The sequence below is a fragment of the Zootoca vivipara genome, chromosome 3 (assembly GCF_963506605.1).
Source record: "Zootoca vivipara chromosome 3, rZooViv1.1, whole genome shotgun sequence".
Lineage (NCBI taxonomy): Eukaryota > Metazoa > Chordata > Lepidosauria > Squamata > Lacertidae > Zootoca > Zootoca vivipara.
The window spans coordinates 29,254,029-29,273,896 of NC_083278.1; the positions used below are offsets into that span (position 1 = coordinate 29,254,029).

At 42.0% G+C, this 19,868-nt stretch overlaps 1 protein-coding gene across 2 annotated transcripts in view; it reads right to left on the reverse strand.

Annotated features, from left to right (window-relative positions):
- The window catches only part of NBAS (NBAS subunit of NRZ tethering complex), a 175,649-nt gene that overhangs the window by 37,070 nt on the left and 118,711 nt on the right, over positions 1 to 19,868 (reverse strand). For both annotated transcript variants that reach the window (XM_035109824.2, XM_035109823.2), the window contains 6 exons: positions 18,772 to 18,848; positions 17,725 to 17,862; positions 12,852 to 13,081; positions 9,771 to 9,881; positions 5,698 to 5,948; positions 4,625 to 4,959 (listed from right to left, as the gene is read on the reverse strand). In XM_035109824.2, coding sequence (XP_034965715.2) covers positions 4,625 to 4,959; positions 5,698 to 5,948; positions 9,771 to 9,881; positions 12,852 to 13,081; positions 17,725 to 17,862; positions 18,772 to 18,848 — 1,142 coding nt within the window. The remainder of the gene's footprint in view (positions 1 to 4,624; positions 4,960 to 5,697; positions 5,949 to 9,770; positions 9,882 to 12,851; positions 13,082 to 17,724; positions 17,863 to 18,771; positions 18,849 to 19,868) is intronic.

The window sequence follows — 19,868 nt, forward strand, 5'->3', positions numbered from 1 at the left end:
CTCCTAAAGCATTATAGTCTCTAACAATCTTGAGGCACAACTTTGTATATGCTTTAAATAGTTTCAAAAATTCATTTGAAGCTAACAGCTGGAAGCTTTCCACTCTTACTGGAAGATGGGTTTGCTTTTAAAAAAAATAAAAAATAAAATCATGTTAAATATTCATGTCAAAAAGGGTGACTAAGCAGAGAGGCAGCAGAAGGCCTGTACAATTCCATTTCTTCTTCTTCTAATGAATCTATCTCAAAGGCACACAGTGGTTTCCAGCCAATTACACAATGCGGCTTTCATTATATTCCTAGGGATTGGATACGCCACCTCACAAAACCACATTGTTTCAGGTGAGGTGATGGACTGCCGTGCGCCACAGGTATGTGTCCGTCGTCTGCGAGCGAGAAATTGTTGCCCCAGAAAGGCACCAACATACTAAAGAACATTTCTCAGCTATAACCTCACTCCTGAACCATAAACTATCCTCGATAGCAGAGCAAGCTACTCTTGAGTATACCTCCTACAAGGCGAGTTATTTTTAATTCATTTGCAGTGTGTCAACTGGCCTGGAGAAAGAGAAATTGAGTTTTTATCCCGCTGGCCCATTTACCCTCAGGCTTTATAGTTCTTGAATGCCCAATATGCATGATAAATTCCGGTTCATGTACTTCATTGGGCTGTCTTCATCTTTTATGTGGGGGTTTTCGCACGCGGAGTGCTGTAAAGTGCTTTCCGTAAGCTAATGCATAACTATTTATTTAGCTTGCAAATAACCTGACTCATTCCAAAGGCCAAGGCCAAGGAACAATGCTCATATAACAAAGGGTCTGCAAAACACATGGAATGTGTTTATGTTTCATTCGTTCATCGCCTCGTACCAAAACATTATCACAGTAACTTAATTCGCAGAGCAGAGTATACAGTACAAATTGAGCAGTTACATAAAAAATTAAAGCACAACTGTTACTGTATTCCTTTCGGCGCTTGCTAAAAGAATTCTTGTTTAGACAAGCTTACCCAGATGCTTTGGAAGTTGGCTTGAATTTTAATCTGTTTTAGTATTTTAAGTTTTTGTACGTTTTAACGTTCACCGTTTTATCTTTTCATAGACAGCTTTGAGGGCTCCCCCCCCTTATAATCATTCAGTGTATAATTGTTATAAAGTAAACAAACAAATAAAAATGATTGTACATTAAATCTCCAAAATCAAGAACCGCCCCCTGCCCTGCAGCGCGATCTCATAAAAACCTACCAAGCAGCAGAAAGTTAAGAATAAAATGTCTGGGAGAGGTGGGAAAATGTTACTGTCGGTTCCAGACTCCTAAGTTGGGGTGGGGGGTGGGGCAGCACATAAAGGGGCCTCACTCTTATTTCTGCTGTCCACACTTCTGCTGGAAAAGGCATGCTTACTTGGGAGCAAGCCCCCTTTAAGCTCAGTGGGGCGCGTACGTTTTGAGTAGACACGTATACAGTTGCGCTGCCCATGAACAAACGCTTATAAACAAGCTCTCAAAAGTGCAGGAGCCATGGAAACGTTTCTTAGGGACATCTTCAGCATGGGTAGGCAAACTAAGGTCCTGGATCAGGTCCAATTGCCTTCTGGATCCAGCCTGTGGACTGTCTGGGAGTCGCTGCATGGATCGCCAGCATGCACGTTCTTTCTCTCTCCTTCCCTCTCCCTCCCACGGCGGCAGCACCTCCTCCCTTCTCCTGGCTTCTCCCTGCCCTGCCTAGAGGAGGATGGGGCTGAGCTTGGTTGGTGCCAGCAGCAGAAGTGCTCGAGCGGCCGCCATTTTAAGCAGCCCCTCTCCAGAGCCCTTTCGCACACCGCTCATTGTCCCTCTGCCACCGCCAGTCCCTGCCACTTGCAAGACACAGGTAAGCAGCCACTGGGGCTTGTGGTGCTCTTGGATCTCCCCCCCCCAAAAAAAATTATAGTCCAGCCCTCCACAAGGTCTGAGGGACATTGGACTGGCCCCCTGCTGAAAAAGTTTGCTGACCCCTGATCTTCAGGATAAGGCGCACAGATGTAGTCAAGAGGGTATTCTTGTTCCCTGGGTTCACACATGCACATTCAACCACTTGGTAAATGCATTAAGTGGCACTGCTGAAAATCAAGCGTTGGGCTCAATACCACTCTACGGAAATGTACGTGGGAACCAACCCCTCGTCAATGCCCCACTTTGGATAGCAGGTGCTAGGTCGCAAGTTGCCTTTTAGAAAAATGACACCAGCTACTATTTTGTACTGAACACGGTATGTGTGGAGGAGAAAGCAGCTTTCCTGGAGTTCACATGACCTGCATCAGATCATGGAGATAATGGAAAAGAGGCTTCCTTTACTTCTTCTTCTTCTTCTTCTTCTTCTTCTTCTTCTTCTTCTTCTTCTTCTTCTTCTTCTTCTTCTTCTTCTTCTTCTTCTTCTTCTTCTTCTTCTTCTTCTTCTTCTTCTTCTTCTTCTTCTTCTTCTTCTTCTTCCCAGTCTACCCTTTCACCAAAAGCAGCTCCCATGCTGTTCCAGTGGGTCAGCCCATCCTCTGGAAGAGCTTTCAAGAGACAAAAGGGGTAGGGGAAACTATGGGGAGACCATCCCCTTTCCTTTAGTGGGAGCTCTTCAGGAGCAGAGTTCCAATTCTGGGAACTCTGGTTTCCAGCGCTAAAAATCCTTCTTATACTTCAAGCATAAGAAAGCAGATCTGGCGCTTACATATTATGCAAAATATCTTTTATTAACATATCCATTATTTTTTAAGGAGAACAGTTCCCAACCCTTCCCTTCTCTTCTCTGCATTAAAATGCTCAAAATCTGAGTAAAGTGATGCAGACAGCCGCATTATGCACACAGTTGGATTATTTCGCTGGGTGATAAAGAATAGCGAAAGTGTTTGCCATGCTCCTGAAGCCACAATGATCTTGAAAGCAGAGATTAGTCCATTTAAAAGAAGAATTCTAGGGCTTTAATTGTACATTCATTTCTGCCTAGCGATAATACGTTTTGATAGTGCTACAGTTCATCATTGCCTGCATTTTGCAAAATATGTGAAAAGCAATTTCCTTTATTGAAAGGGTTTTGATTTTCTTGGGGGTAAAGGATATCTGCTCCCACTATCCAAAATGTATAAAAACGGGTCAAATGCAGCCTTCTTTTACATGAGCAGGAGGCAACTGATTTGAAACATAAAGGAAATTTCACTCCTAAGCTTTATTATCAGGGACAAGCTACCAGCTTGCACATTCTTATCAACTGCATTCAATCGGGTTCTATACCGTAGCTGAAAATGGTGCTCTCGCACAAAGGCTATGTTTTAGATATCATACTAAACCATAGTTTAGAATGATGAGAACAAGCCACAGTGAGACTTCGGCTCACATTCTCCCCTTCCTTCCTTCAGTGTGGCCTTCTGGCGGTTCCCTCACTGCGAGAAGTGAAGTTACTGGGAACCAGGCAGAGGGCCTTTTCAGTAGTGGCACCCTCCCTGTGGAACGCCCTTATGTCAAGGAAATTAACAACCACCTGACTTTTAGAAGACGTCTGAAGGCAGCCCTGTTTAGGGAAGTTTTTAATGTTTGATGTTTTATTGTGTTTTAAATATTCTGTTGGGAGCCGCCCAGAGTGGCTGGGGAGACCCGGCCAGATGAGTGGAGTATAAGTAATTAAATTATTATTATTATGAAAAGAAACTCAGAAGCTTTTGCTTCCAGTTACCACCAAAACCCTAAACTTCATCTTATCTTAACTATGCTTTTTCTATTATTAGCAAACCAGCTTCATAAACCATGGTTTCAAACACACAATAGGTAGATTAATCACCATTTGTCAATTAAGATAATATAACAAGCTGCTGCTAATCTAATCTGGAATCTTCTAAATTGCTTCTTTCTGCTGCTCTCTGGAGAAGGAACAGGAAGCACACAAGTTTACTCGAATTCTTGCTTGAAAAACAAGACAAAGCCCCCTTGGCTATTTGCATAATCCTTTAGCTCCTCAGCTAACATAATGGGCTGTTAGGAATCCTCTGTGACTAATCCAAGATAGATGTTTCTATGCTATTTTGAAAGTCCAACTGAAAAAATAATCTTTGAGGGGTCATAGCCACATAATGAATTGAATGCAATTATTTAGGTTTTCGGAAGGGCTCCTGATCCCTCTCTGCTAACATAACGGGAGTGATTTTATCCAATTCCTCCTTCTTTCTGCATCCAGTGAAACTCTGCTGCCGAGGATCGGGGGACGTCAATCTCACCCAACAGCATGAAAGTTGGTGTGGGGGATTCTTACATTCACGGACGGGTGCAATTGCATACAACCCAATATTCCAGGCATCCAGACTACACAGCATATGATAAAAAATATTTAGAACCAGCAGAAATCTGCAGGAACCTGGAGTTTGGGACGTGCCAATACATTACTTCCGTTTACCATATATATATATATATATATATATATATATATATATATATATATATATGTATGTATGTATGTATAAAAATAGCCCTGTAATTTCTTTAAGTCATTAGCAAATATTCCAATTAAAAAGTTGAACTTCATATATATCCAAGTGAGAAGCAAAGATTTTGAGCACTTCAGATGAAGTATCTGAATTTACACAATGCAGCTGAAAACGTGTACTTACCTTGGTGGCAGCCTTTGAGGAAAAAGTAATTTCATCTATGAAATGGATAATATCTCCTGGGTGGAGTCTATCAAAGTACTTGGCACAGATATCATATGAATGCAGCCATTCAGCCATGGTTTCTGGAGCTCTTTTAATAAGATGGGGGTCCCCATCCCAGAAGAGTTTTTTGATCCAGATGGCATAGACAGAGCTTGCGGAAAGCATCCTTCCATCTTTTTCTGGGATTTTAGGAGCAAGCTTGGAAATGGATAAAATGTTTTGACTTGTGAGGACAGGACCCAAAGCTTCCAGGGGACTCACATTGTCTTCCGTAAGCTTTTTGTAATTGAGACCTAACAGCGGAAAGAAATGAGCAAAAGTCCTTAAGTTAGATCGTTAAATATCGGTATCGCAACTAGCAAACTCTAATAACATAATAGCACATATATGTCAAAATATAAAGCCTAGTTTCACACAAACAATTGCAGCTCTTAAACATTTCTTGTTACAAAATTTAATATTTAAAAAGAAGTCTATTCTCCAACTTCAAAATCTTACCAGATCTATTTTAAAACGACCAACAAGCAGGTAGCATATAACGTTTGCCTTCATGAGAGCATATTGATACAGTTTCTTAGAATTTTATCACTCCACTGCCCCATAAATTTGATGCACATTAAAATATACAAATGAGGCTGACACATACTTACTAAGTATTATCCATAAACATCCTACACAAAAGCAAGGGAACGCAAGTATTTTTTTCTGGGTAAGTTTGAAATTTATTCCTTTGGTTTATGTAGATGAAGAAAAGCAAGTCTTAATTCAAGTTTTAAGCATAATTCAGATATAGCAAGTTTCCTGTGTTTGCACATTCCCGACAAATAAATGTTACAACTGCTGTAAAATACGATATTCAACATATACTAGATGCATGAACACCCATTTTAACATCGCATTTTGTTGTTGCAACAGAGTGCCCCTCCCACTCGCAATGAGGGGAGGACAAACATCACATTTTGCGAATGGGAAAAAATAGGAATGAGCTTAGCAGATACAAATGTAAAAGGCAAAATGTCAACTTTGTGTACCTGGTGCAACTGCCTTGAATTTTTTCAGCAGGCGTATGTGTGTTTCGGGCTTGATAGCTGATTTCACATGTTCAGGACAGGCACAATTCTCAAGGAGTGTGAAATAATACAGCAAACGTTGATGATCTCTGCCTTCAATAGTCGGGTATACGTATTTGGCCATATGTTCATGAAAGGCTTCAGGAATTGTGTTCAAAGTCTCAAACAGGCCAAGACTTTGGGCTCGTTCTTCTATAGCAGTTGTGGATAAACTGTGTAGGGAAATGGAACAAATTTGGTCACTGCAAAGAACAGGGCACAAGTTCCTGTGTCTCCCACCTTAAGTCATAGAATCATAGAGTTGGAAGAGACCACAAGGGCCATCCAGTCCAACCCCCTGCCAAGCAGGAAACACCAAGTCAATAGCTATCATGCAAATTCCACATTCTAACTTTGTAGTAGAGGCTGAGACATCAAGATTATGCATGGCGGGATTTTCATGAAGGGTGTTACTTTGCACTGCCAGTAAAATTGCACACTGTTGTCTACAAAGCAAGTGGTACTAAATTATGAACAGGTTTTCCCACTGACAGTTGTAACAAGTATTACTCTTAAGAGTATGTTTTTAGTGACAAAAGCTCAAGTTTAAGTTGCTTGCTCATAATTACATTTTACCAAATCTCTCATCGAGGTGGGTATTCGAGTTCTTCCCCTGACATGATTTTTTTTAAGGAAAAAAATCAAGCTTTCAAGCTAACTCATAATTTGCTGATGTTTTGCAGACTTCTGAAATTATATATCACACAAACGCATCTTTCCGCACACACCCTTTTAATAGTTACTCTGGCAAGTAAACCAATTTGGAACGAAAGCACCGGGAGAATAAGCACAAAACAGAAAGAGAAATCCAAAATGGAGCAGGAAAACATTCTTTAGAAATATGCATTATGCAAAAACAGAAACAAACAAACAACACATTTTCTTAGGTGAATAGTTTCTTGCATCAAAGAGCTATAATTTCTCAAAATTAGCAGGGAGTTGATTCCCCCCCCCTAACAAATATGGGTTCAATCATTTGGATGCTTTCAGAGTTTTCACTTGGTTACTCAGCTTTCAGCTAGCCTTCCTTAAACCCCCTCCTCCCTCTAGGCTTCATCTGCTGGCTGGCTGTTATCTGTCTCCATCCCCCAGGCCCTTGCCACCTCCATCACCATTCTGCATGTCCCCTGCTTCCCCCTCCTCTTGTGAGGGTGACCACCTGGTACTGCTTCAGCTTCCCTTCCTCACCATCTTTTGTTCCTTAGGTTGCCTGCTTTGCCCAATAGGGATTTTGTTTGTGCTACTTGCGTAACAGGCTTCTGCTCCAAGCTTAAGCATTTAAATATCCATCCTGTTGCCAATGCTTCCGGACAAAGTTTCTTTACTGCTGCAGAATTCACTCTAATACCTAGTAAACACGTTGGGTGGTTTGTGTGTGTGTGTGTGTGTGTGTGTGTGTGTGTGTTTAATTAAGCTATGTGGTTGCTGGGCAGTTTGTTGACTCCACTAACTTGCCTGTGTACTGCTGAAATCTTATTTAATAGGGATAGAATTGGCTGGTGGTGTCAAAAAGGCAATGAAGCCTACATAGCCCGACCAGTTTGTCTGTAGCTTTCTACTCTATGGTTCAAGTGGGACAACAATACATTTGAAGAGATTTCAGTGACGTGTGGACCGAGGAAGGACCAATGGAGCCTGTTCACTCCCCCACTCCTATGAATTTTTTGATGACACCTCTTCAGCCTGGGCTAGCAAATAGGTTCCAGTGGAAAAAGGCAGACAGGGGTGCTGAAAAACTCACACATCTTGAACATTACATGGACAGGTGCTGGATGATGGTGGTGAATATTGTTGCCAAAAGGCAAAGTAAAAAATTAAGGTGTCTTGCAACAGAAAAATAAACTAATACAACCCCATCTCAACCCAACACAAACTATTGCACAACGTCTAACAACACACTAAAATGGATTAGAACAACAAACTAAAACAAAGGTGGTATCAGAAGTTAATCCTTATTCAGGATATCATAACTATGGACTGCCAGTTATACTTTAGCGAAGAGGGACACAAAACACCACCAGATACTGCTTAATACAATCAAGCCTAGCTAAACCCATGTTGATTACCACCAAGCCAATATTCTAGTTCAGGGTTTCCCAAATTTGGGTCTCCAGTTGTTTTTGGACTACAATTTCCATAATCCCTGACCACTGGTCCTGCTAGCTAGGGATGATGGGAGTTGTAGTTCAAAAACAGCTGGAGACCCAAGTATGGGAAACCTTGTCCTAGACTTTTAAGAACCAAATGCTAAATAACATTTTAGAATTCAACACGGAGAATGCCAGCATCCACATTTGATGCAAATGCATTCTTTTTACCAGCCACCAAATAGTACCTTTTATTCAATCAATGGCTACAGGTGTTTTATGATATTCATTGTCAACAACCGCATTCAATACTCAGCTGGCTGAACAGTGTGACTTTGTATTGGCTAGAGGTAGAGAAAATACTTTTAAAACCATGCGTAGGTGGTATTTGATGCTACAAAGATTGTTGTTGTTGTTTAGTCGTTTAGTCGTGTCCAACTCTTCGTGACCCCATGGACCAGAGCACGCCAGGCACTCCTGTCTTGCACTGCCTCCCGCAGTTTGGTCAAACTCATGTTCGTAGCTTCGAGAACACTGTCCAACCATCTCGTCCTCTGTCGTCCCCTTCTCCTTGTGCCGTCAATCTTTCCCAACATCAGGGTCTTTTCCAAGGATTCTTCTCTTCTCATGAGGTGGCCAAAGTATTGGAGCCTCAGCTTCACGATCTGTCCTTCCAGTGAGCACTCAGGGCTGATTTCCTTAAGAATGGATAGGTTTGATCTTCTTGCAGTCCATGGGACTCTCAAGAGTCTCCTCCAGCACCATAATTCAAAAGCATCAATTCTTCGGCGATCAGCCTTCTTTATGGTCCAGCTCTCACTTCCATACATCACTTCCATAGTGATGTATTGCATCTACAAAGATGCAATAAGATTAATGCGCAGGCCTCACTGCTAGGCTGGAGAGGTTGCAGATATATTTGGGATTGTTTGCCAGAAGTGGTGGATCTCTGGTGCTGGTTGCACATTTTGGACTGCAGTACTTCAGGAAATAAGTTTGATCACAAAACAGATTGCACAATGCACTCCACAATTAGCTTTATTAACGATCTTCAAGGATGAAATAAAGAACCTTTTTACACAAATAAATGATCACATTTCTGCTGGTTGCAGCTTGACAATCGATTGCTCAAAATTGGATAAGGTTTGGATAATTTACACTTGACTGTTTGGAAACAGAAGGTTTGTACAATTACTCTTAGGGAAAAGCTCACCAAACAAAAGAACTAAGTGAACAGCAACAGAAAATGACTTTATGAAAATATGGTACTCTTTAATAATATATGGACCTGAAAATGATTTTGGTATTGCCTCCTCGGGTAATATATGCCCAACTATGTTAGGGATGCTTTTGAATTATGGTGCTGGAGGAGACTCTTGAGAGTCCCATGGACTGCAAGAAGATCAAACCTATCCATTCTGAAGGAAATCAGCCCTGAGTGCTCACTGGAAGGACAGATCCTGAAGCTGAGGCTCCAATACTTTGGCCACCTCATGAGAAGAGAAGACTCCCTGGAAAAGACCCTGATGTTGGGAAAGATTGAGGGCACTAGGAGAAGGGGATGACAGGGATGAGATGGTTGGACAGTGTTCTCGAAGCTACGAACATGAGTTTGACCAAACTGCAGGAGGCAGTGGAAGACAGGAGTGCCTGGCGTGCTATGGTCCATGGGGTCACGAAGAGTCGGACACGACTAAACGACTAAACAACAACAACAACATGTTAGGGTAGGTTTGGTTAGCTTCTGTATGTTATTTTCATGGTGGGAGGGAAGGATTTCTTCATGTCTGCTGTGGGCGTTTTCCATATTGTTACACTGTGATTTATTTTTGAATTCTGTCTCGGTTGAATCTCACTTGGGCTCTCAGCAATAATGGTAAGCAAAGTAGAATGAGCTGCTGGACTTACCCGCTGTCACTGAAAAGGAATTCCAGGTGTGTCATGTAAACTTCCCAGAGCGGGACATCGTACCGTTGTGCCAAGGAGAGAGCTATCCTATACACATTTTCTTCAAGGGTTCTGTTAAGGAGAAACAATAAAATACATTTTTGGGGGGGGGGACCCTGTTTGATTAGGCTTCCAGGATATAATCAATAGGAGAACTGTTTAAGGAAGAAAACTGATCACTTTTCAGCACGCCCATGCAGTCCATTTCCATAAGCAGGCCCAACAGCAGTAATTCCACCATCTTTCATTTCTCCTCAAAGTATAATATATTAGAAAGTGATGAATTCACAGAGAGAGAGAGGTTTCAAAAACAATAAATGGGAGAGAGCAACACTCACTTTTCATAAATTTCTTTATTAAGAGTAAAGGTGGCTGCTGTTTTGAACCATAGGGCATTATTTATGTAGTTGAGCATGAAAACTTCATCACTTTTAATACAGAAGAATCGTGAAATTGCAACATGAACTACTAACTGTTATCAAAGTCCCTCCAGGGCATAAACACTCCTATTCCTTTCCCCATCTCACAATTCCTCTTATCGAGCATGTGATGTCAAGGAATACCAAGCAACATGGAAGGTATCAGATTTGACCAAGCCCCTAGAGAGCCAAGCCCTTTTCAGCGGGTTCGGTGGTCTTGCTGCTAACCATTTTGCTATAGTTCAGAACATTCCCCTGCTCAAAGCTGAAAACAACACGAGAACAGGCCTTTTCTGTGGTGACTCCCCATTTGCAGGGTGCTCTCCCCAGGGAGGATTGGCTGGTGTCTTCATTATACACCTTTAGGCACCAGGCAATACTGTTCCTCTTTAACCAAGCCTATGGCTGATTAATATTCTACAGTCTTTTAAATGTATCTGTGGGAAGGGGGTTTTCTTGTGTTGTTGTTTTGGTTTAATTATTTACTGTGTTTTATCTTCTATTTGATTCTGTCAATTGCCCTGAGATCTTTTCATGAAGGGTGGAATACATGTTTAATTAATTAATTAATTAATAATAAACAAGGACAACTATATTTGGACTCTGCATTTTCCTCAGAGTCCCCTACTATCTCCAGTGGAACCTCAGTTTTCGAATGTAATCCATTCTGGAAGACCGTTCGACTTCCAAAACGTTTGAAAACCGAGGATCAATGGGTGGTTGGCAAAATCCATTGAAAAAAAATGGAAAAACACATAGCGGACGTCGTTTGACTCCCGAGGCGCATTCGAAAACGAAAGCAATTACTTCCGGGTTTTCGACATTCGGGTTCCGAATCATTCGTCAATGGAAACGTTCGAGAACCGAGGTTCCACTGTATCAGAGTTGTGTCCGTAAGTAGCTACCTATCTCTGAAGGGAAAACAAAAGCTTCCTGGACCTGAGATTGCAGCACAAGAAAAATAGGTGAGAACAGGGGTAGCCGCCCAGATGTTGTGGACCTACATCTCCCATCATCCCTGATCATTTGCCCTGCTAGTTGGGGGTAGTGGGTACTGCAGTCCTAAGCATCTAGAGGGCACCACTTTGACTAACATTGGATTAAAGAAATGCATAAGAATTTACAAGCACTGTAGGTTCTGAAACCAGAGTTTAACGGACGTCAGGAGCCGATTCATCCTGAGAACCTCCCCCCCACCCCCCAACTCACTCTCTGTAAAAACATGTTTTTGCAATCAAAGCTCTTGGATACAGATGGCAATCCATGCTAAGAAGAAGTCACCTACAGAAGTAATTTTTATAGCCTCTATAAAATATATTCAGCAGATGAAGACAACACTACGCAAGGCAAGGAAGCAGTAAGCCATGGAATGGGACAGCTGTTTTCTCAGTATTATGTGGTCGCCAAGGTTGGGTGATATCCGGTTTCCAACATCGTAATATATCACTAGCTGAACATTGCCATATACCGATATATCATGATGTCTGAAATAAGGATGGAGCTATATAGAGGCATTGGCTGGCTTCATGGGTTTCCCCGTATCATGACTTTTTGCTGGTGCCTGCTCTTGTGACTCTCTGCCCCTGAGCCGGCAGAGTTATCAGGAGCTGCAGGAATTGAGAGAAGCATTGGCTGGCTTCATGTGTTTTGCCACATTGTGATTTTTGCATAACACCCAAACACCCACCCCTCATGATTTGTGGCATATTTCCAGGTCAAAAATTATGAAACCGGTATCACTATATGGACTTCAAGCCAGTTTTGGATCATATTGACATATCGCCCAGCCCCAGTGGTCACCCTGCAATGAGAATAGGCATGGGATTCTAATTTTGACAACACAACGAGCGTGCATTTGGCTACCCAGTTACCATGAGTTAAGGAAACCCAGTTATTGCCTATTACACATGAAACAATCTCAAGGCAACCTGATGCAAGATGGAGTCATTCGCAAGGTATGTTACATGCAGATGCTCAACTTAAAGTTACTGAACATTCTTAAACCCTGGCTTAATTTGAAATGTACAGACATTTCAGTTCTCTATGCCTTTCAAGCTACTTGACTTCTAGTTTAATAAAGAAGCTAAAACCCATGTAGGGAAAGCCACAGGGGGACTGAAACGAACATGTGTGACAGAATAACCAATATATTCCTATGATATTTCTCTTGTGCCTTAAGATTTTAAGCCTCTGGGGAGTTTCTCAATCTTTGTAAAGTGCTACGTGCATAAATAACACTATATAAATAAGAAGAGACATTCAAGTGAATCTACATTAATAAGATGCACACCCATTTGAAGTGGGGGGGGGATGGACCAATGTGTAGTTCAAAATGTGTTACTGGCCAATGGGTCTCAAATAATGGAAGACTGGCTATTAGAGCCCACAAAGAGGTTAAAGGGGAACAATACTCTTTTATGTATTGATCCATGCAGCTGGACAAAACATGACTATGGCTGGGGGGGTGATGAATCCCATTGAAAAACAACCATGCAAACTGAGCGATGACTAATCAGGCTTTCTAAAGGTCGGTGTCGCTGAAAGTTTACTCTGCCAATTTGCAATTTAAATATGTCGTGTTAAAATAAATAAATAAATAAATGGACGAGCAGATTGTACTTACTCAGCCAGACCTAAAATGGTTTCCCTCTTGTACTGACCATCTGCTGTAAACCTCTGCACATCCACCCCTTTGCCGAGGCCTTGAAGAATCTGAGCCTGGGTGAAGTCCAAGAGCCGTTCGTTGTAATACTGCAGGTGTTTAATCAGAGTCGCTATTTCCTCGGGCCAGTCCGCACGGCTGCGCTGGGTAACGTGTTCCGTGACCATCTGAATCAACTCTTTGGGGTCAGCCTGCGGAATCGGTTGAGACAAAACACATGCTGATATTTGGAATTGTCAAACCAAGCTCATCAAACAAGCTTCATCCCGTGACATTTTCTAGCGGCCTGGCGAAACAATCTGGGAAATATCACCAAGCTTTAGTTCAAGACTTAGGAATTTGTACGCACATCATTTCTACTCTCTAGCAAGCGGGGTGTTCCTTTTTTTTTGCTCCACTTTCCACTCCTGCAGGTAGAGATGAAGATTCCTCTACCAGGAATGGGGGGAATTTCTAACTCTCCAGATGTTGCTGGACTACAACTGCCATAGCTGCCACCCACTTGTTTGTCAGTATTTTAGGAGGTCCAAGGTCCAGCATTCGCATTAGAGGCACCGAGTTCCACGCACCTCCCGCGTTGAGAGGAGGCTGTGAGGCCCTACGGGGCCCTCCACCACCATGGGGAGGCCCGGTGGGGTCTGGACCATCAAGATTGGGGGTTCACATACTTGGGGGGAATGGCGCATATGTGCTCAGGCCACAGGTACACAGAAATGCCCCCTCTTTTTAAAGCAGTAGAACAGGAATTCCTAAACTGCATTGCAGGGTACACTACAGTGCTTAGAAGAGGGGGAAGCAACTAAATGCTCCTGTGAGGCAATCTCCACGGAGAGATGATTAACTACTCCTCTGGATGGTTAATGTCCTGCCCTGCCTCTTCTCCCTCTGCCAGAAGTGGCTAATCTTGGTGCATCTCTTGAACACGGTTGGATTTTTCCTTCATTCCCAGTGCAGGTCTGCCCAGGCAGTTCCTCTCAAGGAGAATATAGCTCAGACTTTTACTCATGCTAAAAATTGACAAAGCTACTAGGGAGCTCAGTTGTGGTTGGCTGAATGGTGTGGGGCTGGTAGGTGGGTGAGACACTTGCATACTCTCCAACATTTCTCCAATAAAAATAAGGATGTCCTATTCAATAATAATAATAATAATAATAATAATAATAATAATAATAATAATAATAATAATTTTACTATTTATACCCCAACCATCTGATTGGGTTGCCCCAGCCACTCTGGATGGCTTCCAACATGGATAAAAACATAATAAAACATTTTTTTTTTAAAAAAACCTTCCCTATACAAGGCGGCCTTCAGATGGCTCAGGGGCTGGATAACTCCACACTCTCCAAAATAGGAACACCCTAAGTGGGACATTCCGGGATCAAATTAGAAACTAGGTCGGCTTCTGTAAATCTGGGGCTGTCCCTGGAACATAGGAACACATGGAGAGTCTGCACTTGGGGGCTACAACCAAGCAACAGTCTGCCTTGGGAGCTCAGTCTAGACATGAGAGAGCCCAGGCTTCACAGTGGAAGTCAACCTACAGGCTGCTTGGTGGCCTGGGGGCTTGGCTTGGGAGTGAGAATACCTCTTCCCTTTGGTTTGCTCTTAGGCTATAAAAGAGTGTCTTAGACTGGACTCTAGGATTCTTCTTCATATGTTAAAAGAAGGCTCTTTTGCATGTGTAAACGTGTTGTGTTTCCAATTTTTAAAAAGTGTGCAGAAGGCATGGCAAGCCCTGCAGGAGAATATTGGAAGGGTAAACATTTAATCACAAACGGTGTTGCAAAATAACAAGTTTATACAAGAGAGGCTAATCAAATCAGGGCACCAATGCAATATCTACTTGCGCTGAAAGGTATTTGTCAACATTAACAAAAGGAAACATATTTCTTCGTTATTAGCAAAAGTAGTTTAAGTGAACATTTGCTTTGCATTGCACATTGTGATAGAAAGTAAAGAGATTAACAGATCCCCAAGGTAACGATTAAAAATGGAGAGATTGCTAATTTGTGATCAGGTATTCCCTACTTTATATTCTAAATAGATAGGTAAGGAAGAACTCAAATATTAGCGCGCTTCCTTCCACTCCCTCTAAATAACGTCTGGCGGTGTCTTGTTTTTTCTCAGGGGCAACTTGTAACTTAATTGCTCTGAGTTTTGAAAAAATCCATTTTAGGCAATTGAAGAAAAATAAATGGCAAGGACAAGTAAGATATACATATTGCAGCAAGATGGAGAAAGGAAAGTAATTACCTAGCTATGTACTAAATTAGTTCCTTTGGAAATAAGTGCTTTAAAAATTTACTTACTTTGCAACCATATACCTGTCTACTCAGAAGTAAGTTTCATTAGAACAAAATTGTTGTCTTACCCACGGTCTAAACCTCCTACAGGAATAGACTGTGTAATTTTCATTAAAAAAAATTAAGTGACTTTTCTTTTAAAGGAACTTCTTTTTGGTCTTCCTAACACTTGCTCCAATTCCTAAAAAAAAGTCTTTCCCAAAGCATTTATAGCAGTGCACCATAGTTCAACGTTATGCAACTGTAGTTCCCAGGTTCAGATGAAACAGGAAACAATATCTAATGGGAGACACCTTGGTTTGTTTACCAACTCATGCTTAGCATGTGCATGCCTGCAAGCCAAAAGGCTCCTTCACATCTTGATTTATTAAGCCAAGACGTTATAATCTGAACTCTCCTAATCATTTTATTATGTAATCTTGTCTTAACAACTGGGAGTGAGAATGCAATTTTTTTTTTTGCAGTTGAAAGCAATCATTATTTTACACATAGTGATGTGTAAAAAGGTAAAGGACCACGGACAGTTAAGTCCAGTCGCGAACGATCATCTATTGTGTGTAGTGATCATCTATTCCTCCTCCCATGTTATAGTCCTCCTAAAATGCAGGGTGTGTGTGTGTGATGAATCACTTGAAATATGCTTCCCTCCCCGGTCTAGAAACAGGTGCCATCCACTAACAGATCAACACACACTGGTGTCTACCCTGAGAGAGTAACGAACCACGGTATATACATTTGTTGTTGTTGTTTAGTCGTTTAGTCGTGTCCGACTCTTCGTGACCCCATGGACCATATACATTTACCGGTATGGTAAATTGCTGTGTTCAGTCTTCCAAAAATCTGCTCCTCCCATACATTCTAAATGGACAAGGAAAACTTTGAAAGATGTAGGATGAGTTACAAACACATTTGGAAAGCTGCGGCAACTTCATACAAAGAAGCAGGAACAGAAGGGCATCCCTGCATGTTTAAGTCTTCATCACCATTGCACCCCACTATATTGAGTTTGGCATATGGGAAACTTGAGTGCTATGAAGTATTGGGAGATTTATAGGCAAATCAATGGGCAATGTTCATCCCCGAGTAGCAAAGATTAAAGCTTAGCTGAAGAATCAAGTTTAACTACAGTCAATATAGTAACTACTCTTAATTTCCCAGCTAGAAACACATTCATACTCTGTTAAGAAGACTGCATGCTGTTGAAAAAACTGTATCTACAACTGAATGTAACTGAAACTGCAGTATACAGTGGTACCTTGGTTTAAGAACAGCCCTGTTTACGAACTATTCGGTTTACGAACTCCGCAAAACCGGAAGTAGTGTCCCGGTTTGCGAACTTTACCTCAGTCTAAGAATGGAAGCCGAATGGTGGAAGGGCACTGGCGGCGAGATGCCTCATTAGGGAAAGCACGCCTCGGTTTAAGAACGGTTTCGGTTTAAGAACGGATTTCCAGAACGTATTAAGTTCGTAAACCAAGGTACCACTGTACAGTCCAAGTACAGCGACTGACTCTTCCTAGCACTTTTTGGTGTTTCTCTGTTCTTTTGGCACATTTCGCTGTGCATGAGGATGGGCACTCTGCACATGCCCCAAAGTATTTCATTTATGGGAGTATGCTTATGTTGCACTTCACAAAATTCCTAAGAGAGAACAAGCAACCCAAAAGCCAGCTCTTCTAGTGAGCTCAGTATAGAATCAAGTGTTGAGCAAAACGCTTTTAGCCTTTCATTGGCAAGAAGGTGCACCATCCCTTGAATCCAGTTTAGCCGTTCTCTTCTGTATTATCTTTTTTTGGGTACCATTCTGTTTTGAAATGGGGCTTTCAGAACTGCACACAGTGGCTGCATGCAATAAACAAATGTGCTGATCCTTCGCCATCAAGGTTTGTGCTTCTACACATGTAACAATTCCAGCTTTACTCATTCTCCTACCAATTTTCAGGAGATTGTAAGTTACTGTTCTTTATTAGATTTCTATTCTTCCCAAAGAAGCCCAGGGTGGCAACAGTAGGTTGACAAGACTGCGATTTCCTGGACTGCCTCTGATAATTTTTTGGGAATAGATACTCCGACTACATTCCAATCCATAGGTTATGAGGCTGATTTTAAACATTGCATAGTAAAGTACTGCATCGCTCATGGCTATCCTTTAAAAAAAAAATCTAACTGCTAGGTAATATTAATTAAGAAGCACATAACCCATTCTGGCAAACATTGTATTAAGCCAGGCATCCCCAAACTGCGGCCCTCCAGATGTTTTGGCCCACAACTCCCATGATCCCTAGCTAACAGGACCAGTGGTAGGGGAAGATGGGAACTGTAGTCCAAAACATCTGGAGGGCCGACGTTTGGGGGTGCCTATATTAAGCAGTTCTGTCTTTATAGAACACCAGCTAAAATGGCGATAGGCAACTCGGCTGGAATAAAATAGGTCTGATCCTGATCTGAGCTTGACTTACGCACCAGATTTATAGTACATCTTAAAAATATTGCATGCGAATGGGCAAAACAAATTCCTGAAAACTGACCCTGTAGAGGGGATGGCACTTGTCCTTGAAACATGGTGCCAAATGAGCGTAGATCTGCAGGCTATAGTAATAACTTGCCAGCTGGAGAGATAAAGCAGAAGGAGATTGCTTTTCAAAGCACTTGTTGGCATCCACCACCTAGGAGGGAGGGAAAAAAAAGGAGAGAGTTAACTTTGCTAAAACAATATCACAATGGCAAGCTCACCAAACTCTTTAGTAGTTGCTCTTCAATGCTCGGCCGGTAGAGCATGTGACTCTTAATCTCAGGTTTGCGGGTTCGAGCCCCATGTTGGGCAAAAGATCCCTGCATTGCAGGGGTTGGAATGGATGGCCCTCATGGTCCCTTCCAACTCTACAGTTCTATGTTTCTATGAATGATGAGATAGAGACATCAGTGTCAAATAATGTGCTCTGTGAAGAAGAGAAGGGAATGTGGCATGTCAAGTTGTTATTATTTTTTAAGCATCTATTTTGAAGACAGACACACAAAAAAGTTTTCCTTTCCCTTCAAAGAGCCTCCTCATCTCCACCCCAACTTCTCCATGTCTGAACAAAAGCGTTTTTAGCGGGCGTGGAAAAGAATATAGTGAACTGAGAGCTCCCAAGCAGAACCAACCCCAGACGGCATTGCATTTGGCACCAAGGAATAACTTGGGAGCGCATTTTATGGCTCCTGATCATGCCTTTGCAGCTGTGTCTTTACTTGGAAAATGTTGAATGTGCAGTGGGTGGGCAGGGCTTTGGGAAAGCTGCCTCACAGGCCAAATTGGGATCCCTGCCAGGTCTAACGGGGGGGGGGGGCAAAGGTACTTCACCACTTTCAAAGCTGTAAGAAAAAGTATTTTGCTACACTCTCACGGCTTTGGAGAACAGCTCACAAGATGGGACCACCTGGATCTCCATGTGTGCATGCTAACTGAAATTCAAATACAGTGATACCTCTGGTTACGAACTTAATTCATTCCGGAGGTCCGTTCTTAACCTCAAACCGTTCTTAACCCGAAGTACCACTTTAGCTAATGGGGCCTCCCACTGCTGTGAACATACCTGAGGCAATGCAAGTAAATATGCAAGGGATAGGGTCATGTCATTTGGCAAAGCTTCACTGGCCAGCTGCAACAGCACTGCAACAGAGGAAGATAAAAATAAAAATAAAAGCTTTCAGCTACTGATCCCACTCTGCCCTTCCCACATACCAAGGTTGGAAATTTCCTCACTTGCTATATTTCTGAAGATTCTAGATTCATGTGTCCTGCATGCATTCAATTAAGCACTGATCAGTGGGGCCAAAAACAGATAATGTGTAATTAAAACTGCAAGCCCGCTTTAGCTTAACTCCCAGCCAAAGTGTTTACGCGTTATCAGAACAAGATGAAATAGTGCCGTGGCAGATGTTAAAACAGAATGGCTGGAACATCTCTCATGCTGATTTACAGCACCCAAACCGGCTGGCTGTAAAACCACAACCACAATGTAAGTTATGAACGTTTAGGAAAACAGGCAGCAGAATAGCCTGAAATATGTTGTTTCCTACAGCCTGAACATCTGTATTTCTTATCACCTGCTTTTTATGTGCCACGAGACTCAATTATTAATCAACTTTTTATCACGAGGAAGAAAGCAGCAAGCATTTTGCCATTTTGCAAATCATTACAATGGAAGAGTTATGGGTGCGCCTGGAAATATATGGTTATACACAGCAGCAGGCTGGGATGCTAAATATTCCTAGGCTAATGAAAGGAATTAAGTAGCATCGACAATTATTCCTAAGCCACGCTGATCACAGGAAGCTGACTTATACTAAGCCAGATCACTGGTCCATCTTGTTCAGGGGTGGCCTTTGAGATGCTGCTGGACTACACCAATGACCTCAATTCAAATATAATATTGTATCTATTCACAACCAAGAGTGCAATCTTATGCATCTCAATCTTAAGTCCTACTCCCTGGTAAGTGTGTTTATGATTGCAGGCTAAATTTCTCTGGTACTCGAACTAGATCCTATAACTCCTGACAGTATCTGAAGGTAACAAACATCTTAAAAAGCAACAAACATCTCAATTTTCTAACATCCTAAACATCTTTGGAAATCGGTACAGAGCATTGCAAAGTGATATTTGGCGCAGGAAAGGAGGCCATCTTTA